At 27.7% G+C, this 20375-nt stretch overlaps 2 protein-coding genes, 2 non-coding genes and 1 pseudogene across 5 annotated transcripts; 4 read left to right on the top strand and 1 right to left on the bottom strand.

The window, feature by feature from the left end:
* The first annotated feature begins 19 nt into the window (after positions 1-19).
* On the top strand, positions 20-104 carry TRNAM-CAU (transfer RNA methionine (anticodon CAU)). Its single transcript is given in 2 exon segments — positions 20-57; positions 69-104. It is a non-coding gene; the product is annotated as a tRNA-Met (tRNA).
* A 74-nt stretch (positions 105-178) lies between these two features.
* On the top strand, positions 179-269 carry TRNAY-GUA (transfer RNA tyrosine (anticodon GUA)). The gene is given in 2 exon segments: positions 179-215; positions 234-269. It is a non-coding gene; the product is annotated as a tRNA-Tyr (tRNA).
* Positions 270-353: 84 nt separating this feature from the next.
* LOC101512551 (wall-associated receptor kinase-like 20) lies at positions 354-5674 on the top strand. 2 transcript variants are annotated; one of them, XM_004504034.4, is made up of 2 exons: positions 354-1318; positions 5452-5674. In XM_004504034.4, exons 1-2 carry the CDS (start codon positions 472-474, stop codon positions 5457-5459), a joined length of 855 nt encoding a protein of 284 aa, XP_004504091.1. In that variant the 5' UTR covers positions 354-471; the 3' UTR covers positions 5460-5674. The 2 variants fall into 2 exon arrangements, with proteins under 2 accessions (XP_004504091.1, XP_004504090.1); XM_004504033.4 differs by lacking the exon at positions 5452-5674 and adding an exon at positions 2056-2449 and having other exon boundaries at positions 355-1318.
* Positions 2558-5308, bottom strand: LOC101513073 (uncharacterized). Its single transcript, XM_004504035.4, has 4 exons — positions 4605-5308; positions 3530-3622; positions 3353-3420; positions 2558-3092 (listed from the first exon to the last, which is right to left on the bottom strand). The coding sequence occupies exons 1-4, from the start codon at positions 5226-5228 to the stop codon at positions 2930-2932; spliced, it is 948 nt and encodes a 315-aa protein (XP_004504092.1). The 5' UTR covers positions 5229-5308; the 3' UTR covers positions 2558-2929.
* Positions 5675-12340: 6666 nt separating the features above from the next.
* On the top strand, positions 12341-14446 carry LOC101512226 (zeatin O-glucosyltransferase-like; annotated as a pseudogene).
* The last annotated feature ends 5929 nt before the right edge of the window (positions 14447-20375 follow it).

Here is a 20375-nt window from a genome sequence, read left to right as displayed (position 1 = left end):
CAAACAATCAACATCAATTGGGGTGGTGGCGCAGTTGGCTAGCGCGTAGGTCTCATAGCTACTGAGTAATCCTGAGGTCGAGAGTTCGAGCCTCTCTCACCCCAATAAACATTTTTGTTTTCGAATATGTTATTTTATCAAGTGATATATATTGAGAACTTAACAGAGTTAACAACAGCCGACCTTAGCTCAGTTGGTAGAGCGGAGGACTGTAGTTGGTTTCCCATGCTGGTATCCTTAGGTCGCTGGTTCGAATCCGGCAGGTCGGAATTTTTCATTTTCTTAATCAACATTTTCGTATGTAACAAAATATATATTTTTCATTTTAAATAACTACGTGCCAAAAAATCACATTAAAAAGAAAGTATTCTGTAACACTAATCGAGCATCCATTCCTTCATCCACCACCAACTCTAATCCTCAAAGATAGAAAGGTGAAACTTCAAAGCACAGAATAAACAGGCAAAGCCAATGGCACCACCACCACCTCTTCACACCTCCATCAACTATTTCATGATCCTCCTCTTAGCATCCACACCAACAACCTCAACAACAGTGTGCCACGACACATGTGGCTCAATACAAGTCAAGTACCCCTTTGGCACAGGTCCTGGTTGTGGGTCCCCACTATTCAACCCATACATAACATGCACGTTAAACCAACTCATCCTCAAAACTCACAAAACAGCGTACCCTATCACTTCCATATCATACCCAACATCAACTCTCATACTCGCACCCCCCTACATGTCTACTTGCACCACCATGCAAACTTCTCCCAACTTTGGCTTAGATTTAACCTCACCTTTCCAAATCACTTCTTCCACTTTCATCCTCCTCTTTTGTCAACCCTTCATAATAAAAAACTCTCCCATTTGTGACACTTCCTTTGATTACCTTTGTGCTTCTATTTACTCTTGTCCTGCAGTGCTCTCACTTGGTATGCCTCTTTTTCCTCCGACTAACACTTGTTGTGTCTACTCTCCGGCGAACCTCGACGGTGAAGGGGAGTTGAACCTTAGGGGGAATGATTGCGGTGGTTATAGTTCGGTTGTGTCGCTTGGCGATAATCCTACCGATCCTACTCATTGGGTTTATGGAGTGGCCTTGAAATATAGTCATAGTGCTTTTGATAACTTTGTGACTCCTAAATGTACTAGTTGTGAGAGTAGTGGTGGTGTATGTGGATTTGCTGCTCCAGGAAATGGATTTGCTTGTGTTTGTGAAGGTGGCTTTAACACTAGCCTTGATTGCTCTAGTAATGATCAAAACCAGGATTATCTTTGGGAATCTATCTCTCCTCCTCCCATGTCCACAAGTAAGTTTTTCCTTCTCTGTTTTTCTGTTTTTTAAGGCTAAATTAAATTTTTGTGGTAAGTTATTTTAAAGTATTATTTCCATTTCAAATTTTTATTTTATTTTGATCTTTTTAACTTATAAATGCTAGATACTTTTATTATAAAAATGTTTTCGTTCAATTTTAATCTTTAAATTACAATTGTTAAATACTTTAGTCATTTTTTTACTATTGGAGTTCGTCAAATATTTCATATGTTTCCTCCTCTTTCTTCTTGGTGACTTAGGCACTTAGTGACTAAAATATAATGTTATGTAAGAAACATTCGACAAATTTAAATGAAAAACTAATAGAAAAAATTAAAATATCTAACATTTATAATCTAAAGATCGAAATGGAATAAAAAATCTTAATTGACCAAGTATATAATGTTTGTAACTTTAAGATGGAACCAACAACATTCATTGAAAAAAAAAGCTTAAAAAATTTAAGGGACAAAATGTACCCTTGATTAAGGGAAATAAGTCCAATGACTATTGCATCTTGTAATCATGCGAGGTGTGTTTTTCTAATATCTTTTAAAATAAAAATATGTAAATACAACATGACCAAAGTAGTAGGTAACTATTATTCTTTGTATACTTAAAAGGAATCAGATGCGAAAGTGCAATGCTTTATATTGATTCTCTATCTAATATAGGAAAAAAGATACTTTACTTATACCTGTATGGTTAATAATCTGTTCTGTGAATGAACAGTTAGGAACGTTTGGAGTTCCATTTTGACTGGTATAATTTTGAGCTTAGTGTAATCAGAGGACAATGTTGCTGGGTTGATTATTATTAACACCAACTGTCAAGTCATTCACTGGAGGACAACATCAGCCCTCTTTAGTGCACAAAAGTTGCTTTAGAAAAATACATATACAGAAAATGGAATAAAGTTATTGAGCATCCATTCCTGTGTTGAAAACTTGAAGTCTGTATTTTTATCTATGTTAAAACATTTGCATGGTGAAAAGTTTACACCATTTTATATCGTATTTTAAATAACAAAATTCTATCTTTAGTCATACAATGTTTCCAAATGTTAAATTTACATATCTGTAGTCAAACAAAAATTTATCTGTTAAATTTATGTTGATATATCTTATATACTGCTTCTCTTTCAACTACTCTATGCGACTATGTTCTTTCGTTTCTCTCTCTTTTCCAAATGTATCCAAATAAAATGATATGTACCAGCTGAAGACAAACAATGTTTGCAATCCAGACACTATTAATTAAGTGTTGAAATACGTACACCAGATCATGATATATCACGTTACATGTGAATCCCTGTTTCAGGGTTCCCTTTGAATCAGATTCTATCCTGAGCCTAGTTTCCCAAATTACGAGTTTATAGTGGCTTATCTGTAAAATTTATTTTCTGATGCTCATAATATATACATCCTTTAAATTGGCAGAATATGTAGTCTTTTTTTTCCTCTGCAGAGGACCATTTTTACAAACTTCACCTTCCCCATCCTATAAGCAAGAAAAAATATTGCATGGCTGCTTACTATGTAATAAACAAATACATAGATATGACCATTACTGTGGTTCTCTATATAATTTCCATGGGTCGACACTGCTAATCCAGCTTATGACCATTACTGTGGTTCTCTTGTGTTGATGGAGAAATGGAATCTACGAGGAAGGATTTTAAACTCTTATACAGTTCCTTGGACTTCTCCAAGTTGATTGCATGCCCTGCCTTCTTAATAACAACTAGTTGTGCATTCTCTCCCAAATGCCTACAGACCAAAAGAAATAATGAAATGCAAGATTAAAACAATCAAGTGCAAAACAAAAAAAAATAAAAATCATTTATATTTTTCATGATGTATTGTATAACTGAATGAAGATTAAGCCACTTTGTTTCTTTTTCAAAACCTTAATATATTAGTCAATAAAGCTGAAGAGTTAGAAGAGATAGCTTTTACATATTAACTATATTATTGAAGTGTAGAGAGGTGTTTGGAAGATAAAATTATAAGTGTGCTAAATTATTTACCTTTTCAGTCTGTGAGCTAATTCCAGTGGGAATACCTGGTCTTGTTCTCCCCAGATTATTAGTGTAGGCTACATCATTGAACAGTTATACCTCTTAAAAAGTTACAATTAATAATGCAAGAGATTGCAAGACATAGTAACACTAACTCATAAAGCAAGTACAAGAGAGAAGAGAAACCTGGGTTATCTTAGGAAGATTAGACAGTTTTCTATCCTTATATAATGTTTCAATTAGTTCTTTCTTCTCCTGTCGGTATTCCGTGCACATCACCTGCCAGCCAGTAAAACCAGTTTCAGAAACCAAATTTGGTGAATTGACAAGGCCATGTTTGTTGTGTATTCATGTCAAGGGATAGACAATAAGAAACAGTACACAAGCAATCACAGCTTATTTTCAGTTAAGAGAGACAACAGAACAAGATGCAAACCTTTATTCAATACAAATGTCACAGATCAAATGGGATAATGCAACTAAACCATTTCCCATCGAAGTTTTCTTTTACTCCTTAACAATAGTTTTACAATCTTCTACTTAGCGACTGTGAAATCTAAGTAATACATAAGACATCCAGATATCAAGCATCAAATAATCAGCAAGAAAAACACACCTTCCCCTTTTTATGCAAACATAACCCACATGACATAAACGATATCAAGCCAAAACAGCAACATAGTACTTCACTAATTTCAGGATCAAGGCATAACAAAATTACATAAAATTGAAACACATCAATCAATTACTCAAACCCTATGTTTGCTTAAACAACTTAACTCAGCATTTATAGCATAATCACTTGTCATATAACTCATATAAGTGCTTATGTATAAGCTATTTATACAACAAAAATAAAATAAAGTCAAACCGTTTTCATAAGCTATCCTGGAAAACTTAAGAAAATAAGCTGAGAACAGCCTTTTGACATATCATAAGCTGTTTCCGCAGGCACTTGTCTATCTCACAAGTGTTTATATCAGTTGATAATTTCAAATAAGTCAATCTAGACAGGTCAATATATATTCAATAATTCAAGGTTCTATAACACTAATACTATTTCCTAAACAAAATCCAAATTCAATCATTATTTTATAAACTTGAACCTAAATCTGAAATGAAACATCAAAGTTATGACCGATCATGTGGAATTTCAAAATTCAAAGAGATCATACTAATAATAATAACAAAAAAAAAAGAGTCTATGATCTTAAATTAGAGCCATCAAAATAATTAACAAAAATTAAACAGAAACACTCACATCAATGAAATCGGTGAGGAAACAAGTAGGCATAACTTTGATAGGTTTAACAAAAGTAAGCTCCACAAGCTGCTTCATCTTTTCGGGAGTCTCTGGAAGCAAAATACCAGCAGCTTCACCAACACTCTTAACCTTAAACATCCCTTCCTCCATATCCTTCTCTTCCAAACAAACACCAGCACAACAAAGCACAACCTTCACAACACGCTCCGGGAACTGCGCCGCCATACTGTAACCAACAAATCCACCGTAACTAATGCCAACGAGGTTCATTGAGTGAACACCGTGAGCCTCCATGAGAGCGGCAACACACTGAGCTTGAAAAGATTCGGATCTATCGGGTCGGGTTGTGTGGGATTCGCCGAAAAAAAGTAGGTCGGGGACGTAGACGTTGAAACGACGGGTGAGTGGTGAAACGAAGTCGTTCCATTGCCACATTGCGTTGGCTCCCATACCGTGGAGAAGGAGAAGGGATGGTTTGGAGTTTTTGTGTGTTTTGGGGAGCCAACAGTGCATGATTGTGCCGTCGCCGATATCTGTGGTGGTTGATTTGAGGCCGGCGTTGGAGAAGGAGAGGCGATAGCAGCGGTCACGGGAAGCGGTGAAGCTGAAACAACCCGCCATGTTTGTTGTGTGTAAGGAGGGAATTTGGAATTATTGGTTGGTTGCACTATTGGACTCACACTCAATCACTAGCTGAATGTAACACATTTTAAAATAAAACAAAAAATTTTACTTTGGATTAAACGGTTCAGATTTAAGTTAAATTTCATTAATTTTTTTTATCATTTAATTTTCAACAAATGATTATGGATGTTTCGACAATGATGGATTTTTTTTATTGCAGTAAATTAAATTTCCTCTTCGACGTTTGATAATTAAAGGGAGTCGTTATGATCCCGTGGAAATATTGAATGGAATGGAAATGCTAGAATATGAGGATTTGACGGTCAAATATATTATCGTTGACGATCTTAATGGGTTTTTAGATTTGACGCATAAAAGTTAAAATGTCAATATTTGAATTCAGGTATGTGCCTTATAAAGGGAAAACTCTTGATAGTGTTTTACTATACAGCTTCAACGTGTTCATTCATTGCATATGATTGTGTTAAGAGATTGATATTGCATGTGTCAGAGTGATCTTGTGATTTGTTTATCATTACGCCCGACAAGTAAACTAGTGACCACAATTTTCATGTGTAAGGGTTGTGATTTAATAATATATGGGAAAACCTTTGTAGTATTGTGTGGGATTTTCGCATTACCCTTCACTTGTCTCTCATGAGGAAATATCTAATTAAAGTGTGTAGAAAATTTTCAAAAGTTGAAAGAGAAGTTGACGAAAACGTCAATATTAGCGTTGCTTGATTCATCTAAACTTTATGTGGTCTATTGTAATACTTCTAAACAAGGTTAGAGAGGTGTTTTGATGTAATATAACAGGGATAGTGGTTTATGATCTCTCGAAATAATTGAAGTTGCACAAGCAAAACTATTAAATCCATAAACTCATGACTTGGAGCAGTATAACAATCTTAAATTTTGGAGACACTGTCTCGAAGAATGTCATGATGATACAAGAGAAAATAAAAGTTACTCGGAGCATACATCATATTTACCATGCAAGTGGTCCAAGGATTTAACTTTTGAAGTTGGAAATCATGTTTTATCAATAATTGTATATACCAAAGGAGTTGTCAAAGTGTTAAAAGACAAATAAATTGACAACTAAATTTTGTCGAATTGTGCGAAATATTTGAAAATATCAGAGTCAGAGCTTATTAGATTGTTTTGCCCCCATTTTTGTCGAAGCATAATGTGTTTCACAGTTTACAATGAATAAAATATGTACATGATCTCAATCTTTTAGTGGAATCAGACATGGTTCAATTGAAAGACAACTTTACTTTTCAAATAAATGAAATGGAAAGAAAATCCCTTTTGTGAAAATGGAGGAGCATTAGAAGAGAGTGCAACATGGGAGCCGGAAGACAAGATGAAAATCTTGTAGCATAGTTCTTTTTCAAGTTAGTCAAATTTTGAAGACAATATTTTTTTTAGGGGTAAAGTGAACACCGCATAATTTCATATGTTAATTTTTTTTTTAAAAGTTCTTATTGTTAGATTTTGGATGTTTAAACATCAAAATATGATAGCTGTAAATCATTTTGGGGATAAAAACAAAATCTTCAATCTTATATAGACTAAAATCTTATTTAACTCATATCATATAAGAATGTGTCACAATTTGTTAGTTATTCAATTGATGATTAATTAATGCAACAATATGTCACAACTTAGTAATCATATATTAAACATAATTAATTATAATTTAAAACATTATTAATCATAATTTTCAAGTGTTCAAATATATAAGATATTCACTGTAATCAACTAAAATATATTAAATATACGTAATTTTTTCAAGTTTTCAAATGCACATGATACATATTATATTTAAAAGTCGCAAATGATAATCTTCAAAATTGTGATGGGTTGAATGTATTACATAATATTTACCTAATTATGACATTTTTTAATATTCATTAATCATCTATTTAAAGTAATTAATCATGCACTTGAAATTCATTAACCATCAAAATTATTGTCGAAATTTGATGTCACATTTATTTAAAAGTAGTTAATTTCCATGTTTTGCAACAATTTTCATATTATTACAAGAATAAAAAATGAATATGTCGAGAAAAAATGATAGGGGTATGCACGTGAGCTCCAACAAAAATAACACTATCAGATGAAGACATTTCACGATAATGTTATAATGATGAAGCTGTGACGCTAATCAAAGAAAAATTGCGAAATAAACGTTTGAACACGAAGCTGAAATTGAACATTGGGTCTACAAATGAAGATGATTTGCAAATGAGAATAAAATTTCTCAACTTTTTACTTATGTTTTTTAATCTCCACCTTTAAAACTCTCCATTTCCTTAATATTTTTTCTATCCACATGAAATGATCAATTCTATTTATAGAGAGAGTACAACTTTTAGCCAAATCTAACATGTTTGTCCATGGATAATTGTACAACATCTTTTTGAAACAATGTTAGTTTAAAAAATCAAATATAGGCATGCCAACGAGTCCTTACATCAAAGTAGAAGAATACTCAAAATCAATAATTGAATGTGATATGTTTGTAGTCTGTATTGTGCTACTCAAAAGCAAATGCGCTTTAAAATTCTGTTCTTTTTTTCTTTCTATCTCATGTGTCATTTTGGATATAGATTTCACATGTACATTATAAATTAAACTCTAAAAAAATTATTAAATATGTCTCGTTAATAATTTAACATTACTACAACATTAATTTATTTTCATATAATTTATTAGTCGGGTTTGTAAAAAAAAAATTGCAACAAATGAGGAGAGAGAGAGAGATAATGTCTCTACAATCATTCAATGTTTTGAGTAAAATTAAAAGCTCAAGAATAATCTATCTATTATTTAATAAAATAAAAACAGAATAATCAATTATTTGCGTAAAAAAAAACTCTAAAATTTAATCAAAAACAAAGTAAAAATAATTCTCACACATCTCGATAAAAACTAACTTGTAAGTGAAAAAGGTATTGATGTAGTGCATATTCAATTTTGGAGTGAAATTGATCTATATGTTTCATTACAACTTATGCAAGGCGTGTAATTAGCCACGATTTGGTTTTGCTCTGCTGGAGACTCCAACTTTTATTGACTACATACTGATTAATAAATAAATAATTTATAAATTCCATTAAAAATAAAAATGAATAGCTCTAGGAGAAACCCATTAACCAACCTCTTGGACCACCATGTTCTACTTGCATTACAAAATTGATACAATTAGGGAAGCACATTGTTATAAATAGGCTAGATATATGGATACTTTTTTATTTTGAATATCACTTATATCAAATATATTAGGCTTAAGTATTATATGGAAATTTTGAGTTTAAATGTTTGTTTAAAAAACTATTATTTTATGAAATGCTCCACTATTAACCGCTAGATTTTTATATATATATATATATATATAGTTTAAAAATTCAATACAACATTAATGATTGTTTACTCTTTCTTTTGTTGGTCTTTAAAAGAAAAATACCATCATACATTCTTAATTATTTCCTTTATATATATATATATATATATATATATATATATATAGATTAACATGTCAATCAGTCTAAGTTCTATTTTGATTTAACATGATATTTTAAAGTATCTAATATTATATTATAACATATTTTAATTATATTTTATAATAGTACATTTAAATATATCGAACATTGATATAGATTAATGTGTTTCAATCTCAAAAAATATTAACAACTTTATGATTGAACCTAAAATACAAAATTTAATATTATTAAAATAATATTAATAAGATAATATTTATATTTAATTAAATAAATTGATTTTATAAATCTAAAATATTTTTATTTAGCTAAATAAACTTTTAATTATAAAGTGAGAATATGTTAGGCCGTCTGTCAGGGGTCTATGGCCTGATCTATTTATGGTCTGATCTGTTTAATAAAAATGTTAAGTTCATGCTATTTTTAAATTCTATTAATTTAAATAGATCAAGTTCATACTTATAAAAATTCTATTATGTCTAATGTATATGGTTATTTTCTATTATTATTTATTAATATTAGTATTTGTTATTTTAAATTTATTGATTATGGGTTCATTTTATTATTATTATTATTTATTTATTTTTGGTAAGGTTGTTGTATACTAGTTATAATTTTATTAGATTTGGTTATATATAAAGGCCTAATTTAATCTATATAAAAAGATATAAAATATATTATTTAAATGCTTTAATGTGAAATAGATTTTTAGACCATGTCAAACTTTTAAAAAATGTGAGGTCAAACCAAAAAGAAAAGTCTATGATAGGTGGTAAACGAATCTCAGGCCAAAAAAATTAACCGTAAGTCAAACTCAAACATTTTAAAATATGGTCTAACCTGACTTATTTTTATCCCTATATGTAATATGTAATGTAAGAAGTCTAAAATTAAATCTTTACTATTAATATATCTAATATGTTAATGAAAAGAAAATTTAATTCACGCATTCTCAATATTATAAAATGTTATTTGAAGTTTGAAAAATGTTAAAGGATGTTTATTCTTTTGTTTGAATTTTTTATGAAATGCTTCTTTAAAATTATTTACTTAGTTTCAAATGTGAACATTTCCTGCTCAACGTTATTATTAAGGTTCATTCAAGTATTAACAAAGAAAATAACTTGGTTAAACACTAATCTTGAATATAAGAGAAATGTTAGATTGACAAAAATTAATGTATTTATAAGTCAAAAAATAGGATTAAATTTATACATTTTTATTTTTATTAAGAATGATATTCATTCATTTAATTGGTCGAAATTACATCGACAAAATACAATTCAAAATTACTAAAACCAAAACAAATGTGAATTAACGAACAAACTCACAACATTTAGATTAATAACATAAAACAAAAAAATCACTACAGTTATGATAAATGTTACAAATATGACAAAATAGAAGTGTATATAATACACATGTCTAACATTGATGAAGCTAAAGTCACTTATTGTATATAAATATGCATTTGATCAAAATTAATATGTCAATTTAAATCAAATAAACGTCGCACTAAAACAGAAAATCAAACACAACACAAATGAAAAAACTAAATATATATATATATAAAAACACTTATTTAATTAAAAGGAGAAGAAGAAAAGTTGAATATATTTTTATTGACCTACTTTTTTACATTTTACTTTTTCTTTATCTTTAAGAGCTAAAAAAACACAATTGTACATCATAAAGTTGAGCTTTTTTTTTTCAATACCCTTTATTTATATAAAAAAAAAAATTGTTAAACTATTTCATTTTCAAAACTTTATATTATAATACTTTTTTTTCTTACTTGTAAGATGCCTTTGCAAATGGCGATTTTTTTAATGCTATTTTCTTAAGAAAATTTAAAAAAAAAAAATAAAAAATATTGAACAATTTATTTGTTAATTTAAAAAAAAATCTTAAAAAAATAGCCATCTATAAAAATTGACTTATAACTAAAAAATATATATCATAGTGTATAATTTTGAAAGTGAAAATTCTTATTAAAAAAAATTATATAAGGATTATTGGGAAAAAGAATCCTCATAAAGTTACTTAAACCTATTTTTTCTCACGAGTTATTGGGATGTAGATGGAACAAAAGTCACAAACGTGTAAAGACATCTTTCCATGTGATTGAACCAAAAATGGAACATTATAATATAAATTTTATAGAACGAGGTGGTGTTGCTCTTGAAAGTACGGTAACCACGTGCGATATATGTATTACTAAGGAATGATGAGTCAGATACTAAATTTTTTTTGGATTGATATTTACTCATTTTTACTATTCGTAGTTTATAAGGTGGCGAGTGTCCTTTTCAGCGCAGGACATATATCTCGCTTTAGGCTTTTCAAAGGACTAATCTAAAGTTGTTTGTATGATGCAACACATAAAATACGTCCAATAATTAGAGATCAAAATAGGTCAGGTTAGGTCAGACTTTAAAATGTTTAAATTTTGACATACGATTAATTTTTTAGGTTTAAATCTGGCATACAGTCTATCATAGACTTTTTCTTTGTTTGGTCTGACCTAAAAGTCTGACATTGGAAGTCTATTTAAAAACCTTATTCACATTAAAATATTTAAATATTCTACTCATACCACATAATGTTCTCCAGACACCAATATCATTGTACATATTTATATATATTAAATAAAAAATAAATTTTCTAACAAAATAATTTTTAAAAAATTTGAAACAAACATCATTTAAACCCTAAAAAATAATTTTTGATTTCAAATAATAGATTTTTTTTCTGAAACAAACGCACATATTATTACATGTCAAACAAATATGGAACGACTACTGAGTGATTGACTAATTGATAGTATTTAAAATAGGAAATATTATTATTATTAATATAATAATAAAAAATAACATTAACAAATAATAAAATATATATAGGCCGACCTGTCAAGCCTAATAGGCTTTTTTTATAAATTTATTTAAATAAATAAGCTTTAAAAATAGAATGAGTCTAGCCTTTTTATTAAATAGTCAGGCCAGACTATAGGCCCCGGACGGCCTAACCTATTCCCATCCTTACCAATAATAATGTACAGTATGGTTACTTTGTCTGAAATAATATATATAAACATAAATAAAAGTACTATTTAACAAAATGTCCACGAAAAATATGCACACTGTGTTTTGCAAAAAATACTACACACTTCATGGATTAATTTATTTTTAAATTTTGTAAACATCTTAAAGAAAAATAAATCAAGCATTTTGTTTGTCTCCATTGTTATTTTGCAAATTTTTATCACCTAAGTAACATTGTAATAATTTAACTGATGACCAAAATAATTAAAAAAATATTTTTTTTATAGAAAAAGTAAGTTAAAAAAAGAGTAACAATAAAAAAATAAATAATTAAAGGGAGCTTGCATTTGGGATGAGATATTCTATGATAAATATAAAAATATTTGGAGGAGTAACTGTGGATAATTGAGTGAATAATTTTTTTTTTGTAAGGAAAAGTATATTAACATAAAAAAATTCATCAAACGTGTATCACACTCACTTCTTTTCAATTTATTTTTATTATAATTTGATTTAAATTAATACAATAGTAAAAAAAAAAAAAAACTTAGACATAATAGAAAGATATTTTTTTTGTGCACCATAGAAAAAGCTTCGTATCAATATATAAATACCCAACATGGCAGCATGCCTAACTACCTAGTCATATAGTTTCTTGTGTTCCTCTGTTGTCACAATTGTTTATGATCAATGGCTTCTAGCTACCAAAGTTCACCTATGGCTTCTAACTACAAAATCCACAGAAAAAGTGTTATCAATGGCACCAAAGTATTTCAACAAACCCAAGTAGTTGTAGTTGTGGTTCCTTTTCCAGCACAAGGACATCTCAACCAACTTCTCCACCTTTCTCGTCTTATTTTAACATACAACATACCAATCCATTTTGTTGGCACAACCACACATAATCGTCAAGCCATAGTTCGTGTCCAAGGTTGGGACCCAAAATCAATTTCAAATATTCATATTCATGACTTTAAAGTTCCACCCTTTGTTTCTCCTCCTCCAAACCCAAATTCAAAATCAAAATTTCCATCACATCTTTTTCCTTCCTTTCAAGCTTCCTCTAATCTTCGTGAACATGTAGCTACACTTTTACAATCTCTTTCATCCGTGGCTAAAAGGGTTGTAGTCATTTATGATTCTCTTATGGCTTCTGTTGTACAAGATGCTATTCATATAAATAATTGTGAGAGTTACACTTTTCATAGTGTTTCTGCTTTCACTATGTTCTTGTACTTTTGGGATGTGATGGAAAAACTAAGGTAAGGATTTTCTAATTTTTACTTTTTACTTCCTCTTTTTTTAGGTATTTCTTTATTTTCTATCTCCATTATAAACATAATTCTCTTTGTAATTTAGACGGTTTGAAGTAAATTCTCTTTGTAATTTAGACGGTTTGAAGTAAGTATATAGTTGGATTGAAATTATATGTTTCATATTTAAAATTTAGTAATTTAAATTTAAAATATAATTAAAATCTACATTAAAAATTAGATTTTTCGATCTCAATGTGTTGACTGCATGAATATATGAGATTATTCCCGATTGGCAATCCAAATTCATCATTTCTCCTATTTTATTAAAATTTTGACTAAAACAACTGTGTTTTTTTACAGCCAAAACGAAGAAAATCTATATTTAAAAAGACATTTAGTGAAAAGTTCCATCATCCCAGAAGTTCCTTCTCTATAAGGATGTTTTACTACTGAATTCATTGATTTCATAACTTCACAATATGAGTTTCATAAATTCAGCAATGGTATCATCTACAATACAACAAGGGTAATTGAAAAGCCTTACATAGAGTTAATAGAAAACATGATTAGTAGCAAGACTCATTGGGCTTTAGGACCATTCAACCCTTTATACATTGAGAAAGGAAACAATAAAAGTAGACACTTTTGCATGGAGTGGCTTGATAAACAAGAAACTAATTCAGTTATTTATGTGTCTTTTGGAACCACAACAACCTTCAAAGAGGAACAAATCATAGAACTAGCAAACGGGTTGGAACAAAGTAAACAAAAATTTATTTGGGTACTAAGAGATGCCGATAGAGGAAATGTTTTCAATGATGATGGAGTTAGAAGAGTTGAGTTACCAAAAGGGTTTGAAGAAAAAGTTGAAGGTATTGGTTTAATTTTGAGAGATTGGGCACCACAATTAGAAATTCTAAGTCATTCTTCAATAGGTGGGTTTATGAGTCATTGTGGATGGAATTCTTGCATGGAAAGTATTACTATGGGGGTGCCAATAGCAGCATGGCCTATGCACTCTGACCAACCAAGGAACAGAGTTTTAGTTACTGAAGTGCTTAAGGTTGGTTTGGTTGTGAATGATTGGACCCACAAAGATGAGTTAGTGAAAGCATCTGTTCTGGAGAATGTTGTGAGGAGATTGATGGCAACAAAAGAAGGTGATGAAATGAGACAAAATGCAATTAAATTAAAAAATGAAATTCTAAAGTCAAAAGATGCTGGTGGTGTTTGTAATGTGGAATTGGATTCTTTCATTGCTCATATCACTAGATAGGTGAGTCAAAAAAATATCACTAGATAAATTATTTTGACCAATCACTTTCACAAGCTCAATTATGCATGTTGATAAATATTAAAAAAAAAGCATATGGTTTTAATGAAGCACGTGTGAATTTCTTACATCCTTATCTTTTTTTTTTGGCATCAAGTTTGCATATTCTATTTCTCTTGACACTAGCCGCAAGAATATTTAATATACTATACGCGATTCAAACTCGAAATATATTAATATATCATCTTTAGTGCAGGTAAGTTTTGCTATTAAGAGTAATTGAAATTTGGATCTTAATGCTAATAAAACTTCACCTAGATTCATTTAATTCAATAGCTCTGTTCCGACCCCAGTATTTTCTTTTTCATCGTATCACATCATAAAAGAAGGATCTAAAGGGGAGATCGTGAGTTCTTCCCCACATGTACCTTCTTTTACCAACATATAACACATATTTCCTCTTGTCACTTGTCAGTGTTATAAATAATAAAAAAGTTATTTAAATTTTGGTCCTATAAATAAAAACTAATTACTTTTAAATTATTTAATTTTATTATTTTTAATTTTTATTTTATTTTAAAATATTTAATGTTGATTGTTGAGTGTTGAGTGTTTGACATCAAAAAATAATTTAATAAATTTGACTTGTATTTTACAAGAAATTTATAAAATTAGTTACATTTAACTATATTTTTTTAATGCTCGTAAATACAGTTTATCTTGCTTATAACTCTGAGTAGAGGGAGTACATTAATAAATATTAACAAATTTTAATATGAACTAATTTACTAATTAATTCATAAAGATGAGGAAGTCGTGATTTATTACTTTTGAATAATATTATCAATTATTGTTATAATATTTTATTATTTGTAAGTGTTGCTTCAATGTAGACCACTTATAAAAGTGGTGCGTGGAATAAGTTTTTATCCCTTTTAAAATTTCAATATTTTGCTTTTAGTTTTTATAATTCTTTTTTATTTTTAGTCTCTAAAAAAAAATTCCAGTTTTATTTTTGTCACTATTTTCAAGTCAACTCATATTCATCATTCATATTTTTTATTTAATTATCATAGATATGTTTATAACATTATAAAATATCTCATACAAAAATTTAGAATTTTTTAATAACTAATAAATTAAATATGAACTTTTAAGTTTTTGCCACTTAAAAATATATATTTAATTCATCTTTATTTTTAAAATTATAAATTTTTGTAAAGAAAACTATTATAATATTATAAATATGCATGAAATAATCATTCAAAACTTTGAATAATAAACACTATTTGACTTGAAAACAAAAAAAAAAACATAACTGATAAAATTTTTAAGGATTAAAAATAGATTTTTTTTTTTTAATTTATTTATAGAGAATACTATCAAATTTTTGAAACTTTGTAAGAATAAAAAACTCATTTAACATATGGAGAGTAGTCCACTAGTTGAGACCTAAAGCAAATTCTAAAATTAGATTTTAATAAAAAAATAGTGATTTTTTTAATACTAACAATAATATACTATAACTTTATTTAAATTCAACATTTCTTATTTTTGAAATACAAAACATATTTTAATAAGTACATCATTGATTGTATATTTTTATAATTGTTGAGATATTTTATTTATTATACTACTTAAATATTTTTATTGTTTTGAGGTCTAAATATACATAAAAGTTAATTTTATTTTAAAGATCTAAAACTCTTGTTTTATTAATTTGCCTCGTGGACCCCTTTATACACGCGCCTGTGTGGATGATGACATGATGACCCTAGACGTCTAAATATGTACGATGACACCTCGAATAATTTTATAAATGGATATTTTAACGTTGAGGATTTTACTTACAAATAAGTCCGAACAACCGACACACATTAACGGTTTAGTCCATCTTATATTTATCTTAGATCATATTTTTCTTTTTTAAACAAGTAAGGTTAAATATTCTAAAAAAATTTATCTAATTAAAAAAAGTAAAGGTATATGTAATAAACATTTTAGGTTTATCAAATCGATTAATTTAAATAAATATAAATAATATTTATTATTATTATTATTATTAAATTAAATTTTAATTTTTTTGTTAAATATTCAATTTTTAATAATTAATATATATTATTTTTTTTAGTTTTTGACATATTTAAATGTATTATTATAAAGTATAATTGAAGTATGATGTGTATAAAGTCATATGTTTTAAAATGTCGCGCTAAATATCAAAATATGATTTAATTTTATTAACATATTAGCTCGTTAATCTATTTAAAAATATATTTAATTATTTAAAAACGTTAAAATAAAATAGATTTTTAAATAGACTAACAAATAAGAATAGATCATGAGTCAAACTTAAATCTTAAATTTCTTAAAATATAGATTCAAGACTTGCAAAATGTAACTCAATTCTATTTATTTTCACCCTAGATAATAAATTTTAGGTAGTTTAAATATTTATACCTACTTAATTTTTAGAAGATTAAAAAGAACAATACAACATAATTTACATGAAAACTGTACGCATGGTGAATTAGAGATGAGACAAAAATCATTACTCTTATGATTTTTGCAGCTTTGTCTTTCGATGTTTGGCTTTCAAGCACGTGATGTTGGGTTGAGATTGCTTTTTGACGAAAAGGGATTGAACCCTTATATTCCTCATAACAATAATTTAGTTATAAAAAGAAAAAAAAGAATTGTTAATGTGATGGTTCAATTTAACAGAAAACTCAATATTTATTCCCTCCTGCAAAATTCGTATCAATTATATTTTACCAAATTATTTTATGTAGGAAGGAGGCTCGTAATATTGTTTTGTTAAAAAATAACTCGTTTTGTTGCATTAGAATTCAAAAGTTTAGTAAATACAATTTCTATAACTTGTAAAGATATTTGATATATTCGAATTTGTAATAACTCTTTTTCTCTAAAGTGAGTTTCTCATATAGAATTTTAGAACAATTATTAAAAATTAAAGATAATAGTGAATTAAAAACATTTTTATGAATGAAAGAGTCAAGATGATCATTGACCGATCACAATCACTTACCTTCCCCATAAAGCTAACAAACATAATTGTTTAGATGCGCGGCTAAAATATTCTTACAAGCTTTGATTCATTTTAGAGAGGCAAATTCTAAGTTATCATCATGCTCATTACATTGGATGCTGTTCACCACAACCATATCATATTATTCTAAGTTATCCTCAGTCTCAAATTTGACATGCTGGAGATGCATATTATTTTCAAGGTTTATTCGTATAACTTCATATGAACTTGTGGTGAATAACAGTGCAACATTTATCAAGGTTTTACAGGAATTTCGAAAATACAAATGCGGTGGTGTATATATATATGGAGGAAACTAGTGCACACAAATTAATCGAGTAGAAACTTTCTCACTATTTTATAAATAAATGAACAACTACATGACTATGATTTGAGTGTATCGAAAAATTAAGAATTTAATTAATATCACCAGTTTTTAAAATAAGTATTTTATATCAATTATTTATCCACCCCAAATCTATTGATAACATACTTATCCACTTTTTTCTTTTTCTTTTTAGAAATGTAAGATCCATACTCCACAAAACCACATTGAGAATTCTTTTATTGGGTGTCAATTACACTTCATAAACATTGTAATAATAAAAATTATTGAATTGGTCAAAAAAATAAGAATAAATATTTTAATAAATTTTATTAAAAATCTAAAATAAGACATTAAATATAATAATATCAATATTTTTCAGATGAAATATAATTAAAAAAACATAATATTAATTTTTATGGCAACAAATTCTGAGATTCTTTTTATTATAAAACCTTGTCATAAAATACATCTAAAAAGACTTTTGGGGTAAATAACCGAAAACCACTGCATCTTATAATTGTCTAACAGAGCACGAAGGCACCAGCATGCACATAATTGTAAAGGAAAACCATGTTTTTACACCTCATGAGAGAGATGAAAAGAAAAATAAAGGAAATGTGATAAATATAATATTGTCAATTGCAAATTGAGACATCCCTAGCTCACCTCATTAATCTATATTTTATCAATTTCAACCCAAAAAGAAGATATCATTAATGATTATGATTATGATTGAGTCTTCCAAAACAACTACACAAAAAGCAGATCAATCTGTCACAGAAACCAACAGAAAAAACTACTAGTATCATAATAAATTGAACAATACATGTAGTATTACATTTGTTAATCTAATCCCAAATCCTGTAGTGACATCATTATCTATCCAACCAAAAACCTTTCTTAATCTACCAGTTGCTCTGTTTCTTCCGTGCCTTCAAGAGCAACTGGTTTTTGAGAACTTTGAATACTCTTCAAACTCCAAGCAATGTCATGCCGACCAATTATGTCTACAAGATGTAAGCCTCCCAGTTCCATAAGATATCTGCCAAATCAAAATTTACACACTCACAAGTCTTTAAAACATTCATTCCTATCAAAAAATACATCACAGATTCCTTTTCGGTACAATTTTTTTTAACAAATTTTGAGTTAAATAAATTTTAAGTCTTATAAAATATCAAATTTTATTTTTAGTTCTTATATAAAAACTCTTAACATTTTAGTCTTTTAAGAATTTTATTTTTTATTTTTACTTTTAAGTTAACTCAAATGTATATTTTAACTTTTTGCATTAATGTTTAGGATATTATAATTTTTTCTTAAATTTTTTTAAATTTTTTAACAAGTGGAGAATTAGATATGAAATTTTAATTTTTTATTACATCTTTTTTTAACTTTTGAATCTTAAAAATTCACATTTAATTTTTTTTGAAAAAATTCTAATTTTTTGTATGGGAAATCTTTATCATGTTCTTAACATAATTATAAAAAATTATTCAAAATTTTAAATAGTGCACTTAAGTTGATTTAAAAACAGAGACAAAAAAATTATAAGATTAATTAAAACTAAAAATTTATTTAATTTTAAATTGTTTGTTTTATTACGAAATATTTATGAATTAACTTATGGAATAAAGTCAATAAAATATTAAAATGTCTATTGGACAAATATCCGATAATAACATAGTATGTATATACAACTTTTTTTTATAAAAAAATTGCAATCAATAACCCCTTTTATATTGTTTTTCTTTTTTCTTTTTGACAGGTTTATATTGTTTTTTGTATTTTCTCGACTTTAACGCCACACACAAATAAATTGTATTTTATACGATATCGAGTTGGGTCCAGTGTCCAATATAAATTGAATATTCTGTAATACAATAAAAGTAAAATTAATTACAACAAACACTAATATTTGATCTCTTTTATCTAAAAATAAATAAAAAACCAAAAATAAAAAAGTGAAGGACAAAATTGAGGTAAAACAATTGCATATTTTCAGTTATATTTTATTAAAAAAAATGTGAATAACAACCTATGTTTAAAATGTAGATATTAATAAAGATAAATGACATATGTGAGAAAAAAAAAAGATTTAAATGATAAATGTTTATAAAGAGTGAATTTGTTATAATTAGATACTATAAAAGACTTCAAAGGTAATTTTATCTATTTTTTATAAAAGTTTAATTTCCATGCATTATTAATAAATTTATTTTATATTATCATCACATCACAATCATTCATAGACACCATTTTAAATATAATTATTGTAAAAATCAAACATGTTTAATGATTTAACAGATGTGATTTACTATCAACATAAAAATTAATTTTATTGACGGTACATATAAATTAAATCGTTTTATTTAACTTAGTTATTTTTTTACTCAAGTGATTAATTTGAAAGTTAACAACTTCTATGGTATTCTTCAAGAATAAAAATGTATCAGTAATGTTAATGTTTTAACCAATAAATAAGTTGTTTTTCTATCTATTTATTATATATTAAGTTGATCAAAATATTTATACATGAAAATTTATCTTTTTAATTTAATTTCCATAAAGTTGATAAATTATTTTCTTAAATTTTTTTTAATTAAAATTAAAATCATGATTCATAATTGTTCCATCACCAAAAAAAATTGATGTCTTCAGCTATCTTTCCAGCGTCATGAA

The sequence above is a fragment of the Cicer arietinum genome, chromosome 6, assembly GCF_000331145.2.
Source record: "Cicer arietinum cultivar CDC Frontier isolate Library 1 chromosome 6, Cicar.CDCFrontier_v2.0, whole genome shotgun sequence".
Classification (NCBI taxonomy): Eukaryota; Viridiplantae; Streptophyta; class Magnoliopsida; order Fabales; family Fabaceae; genus Cicer; species Cicer arietinum.
Note: the sequence above shows the minus strand (reverse complement) of the source record. Positions and strands in the feature narration are given on the sequence as shown.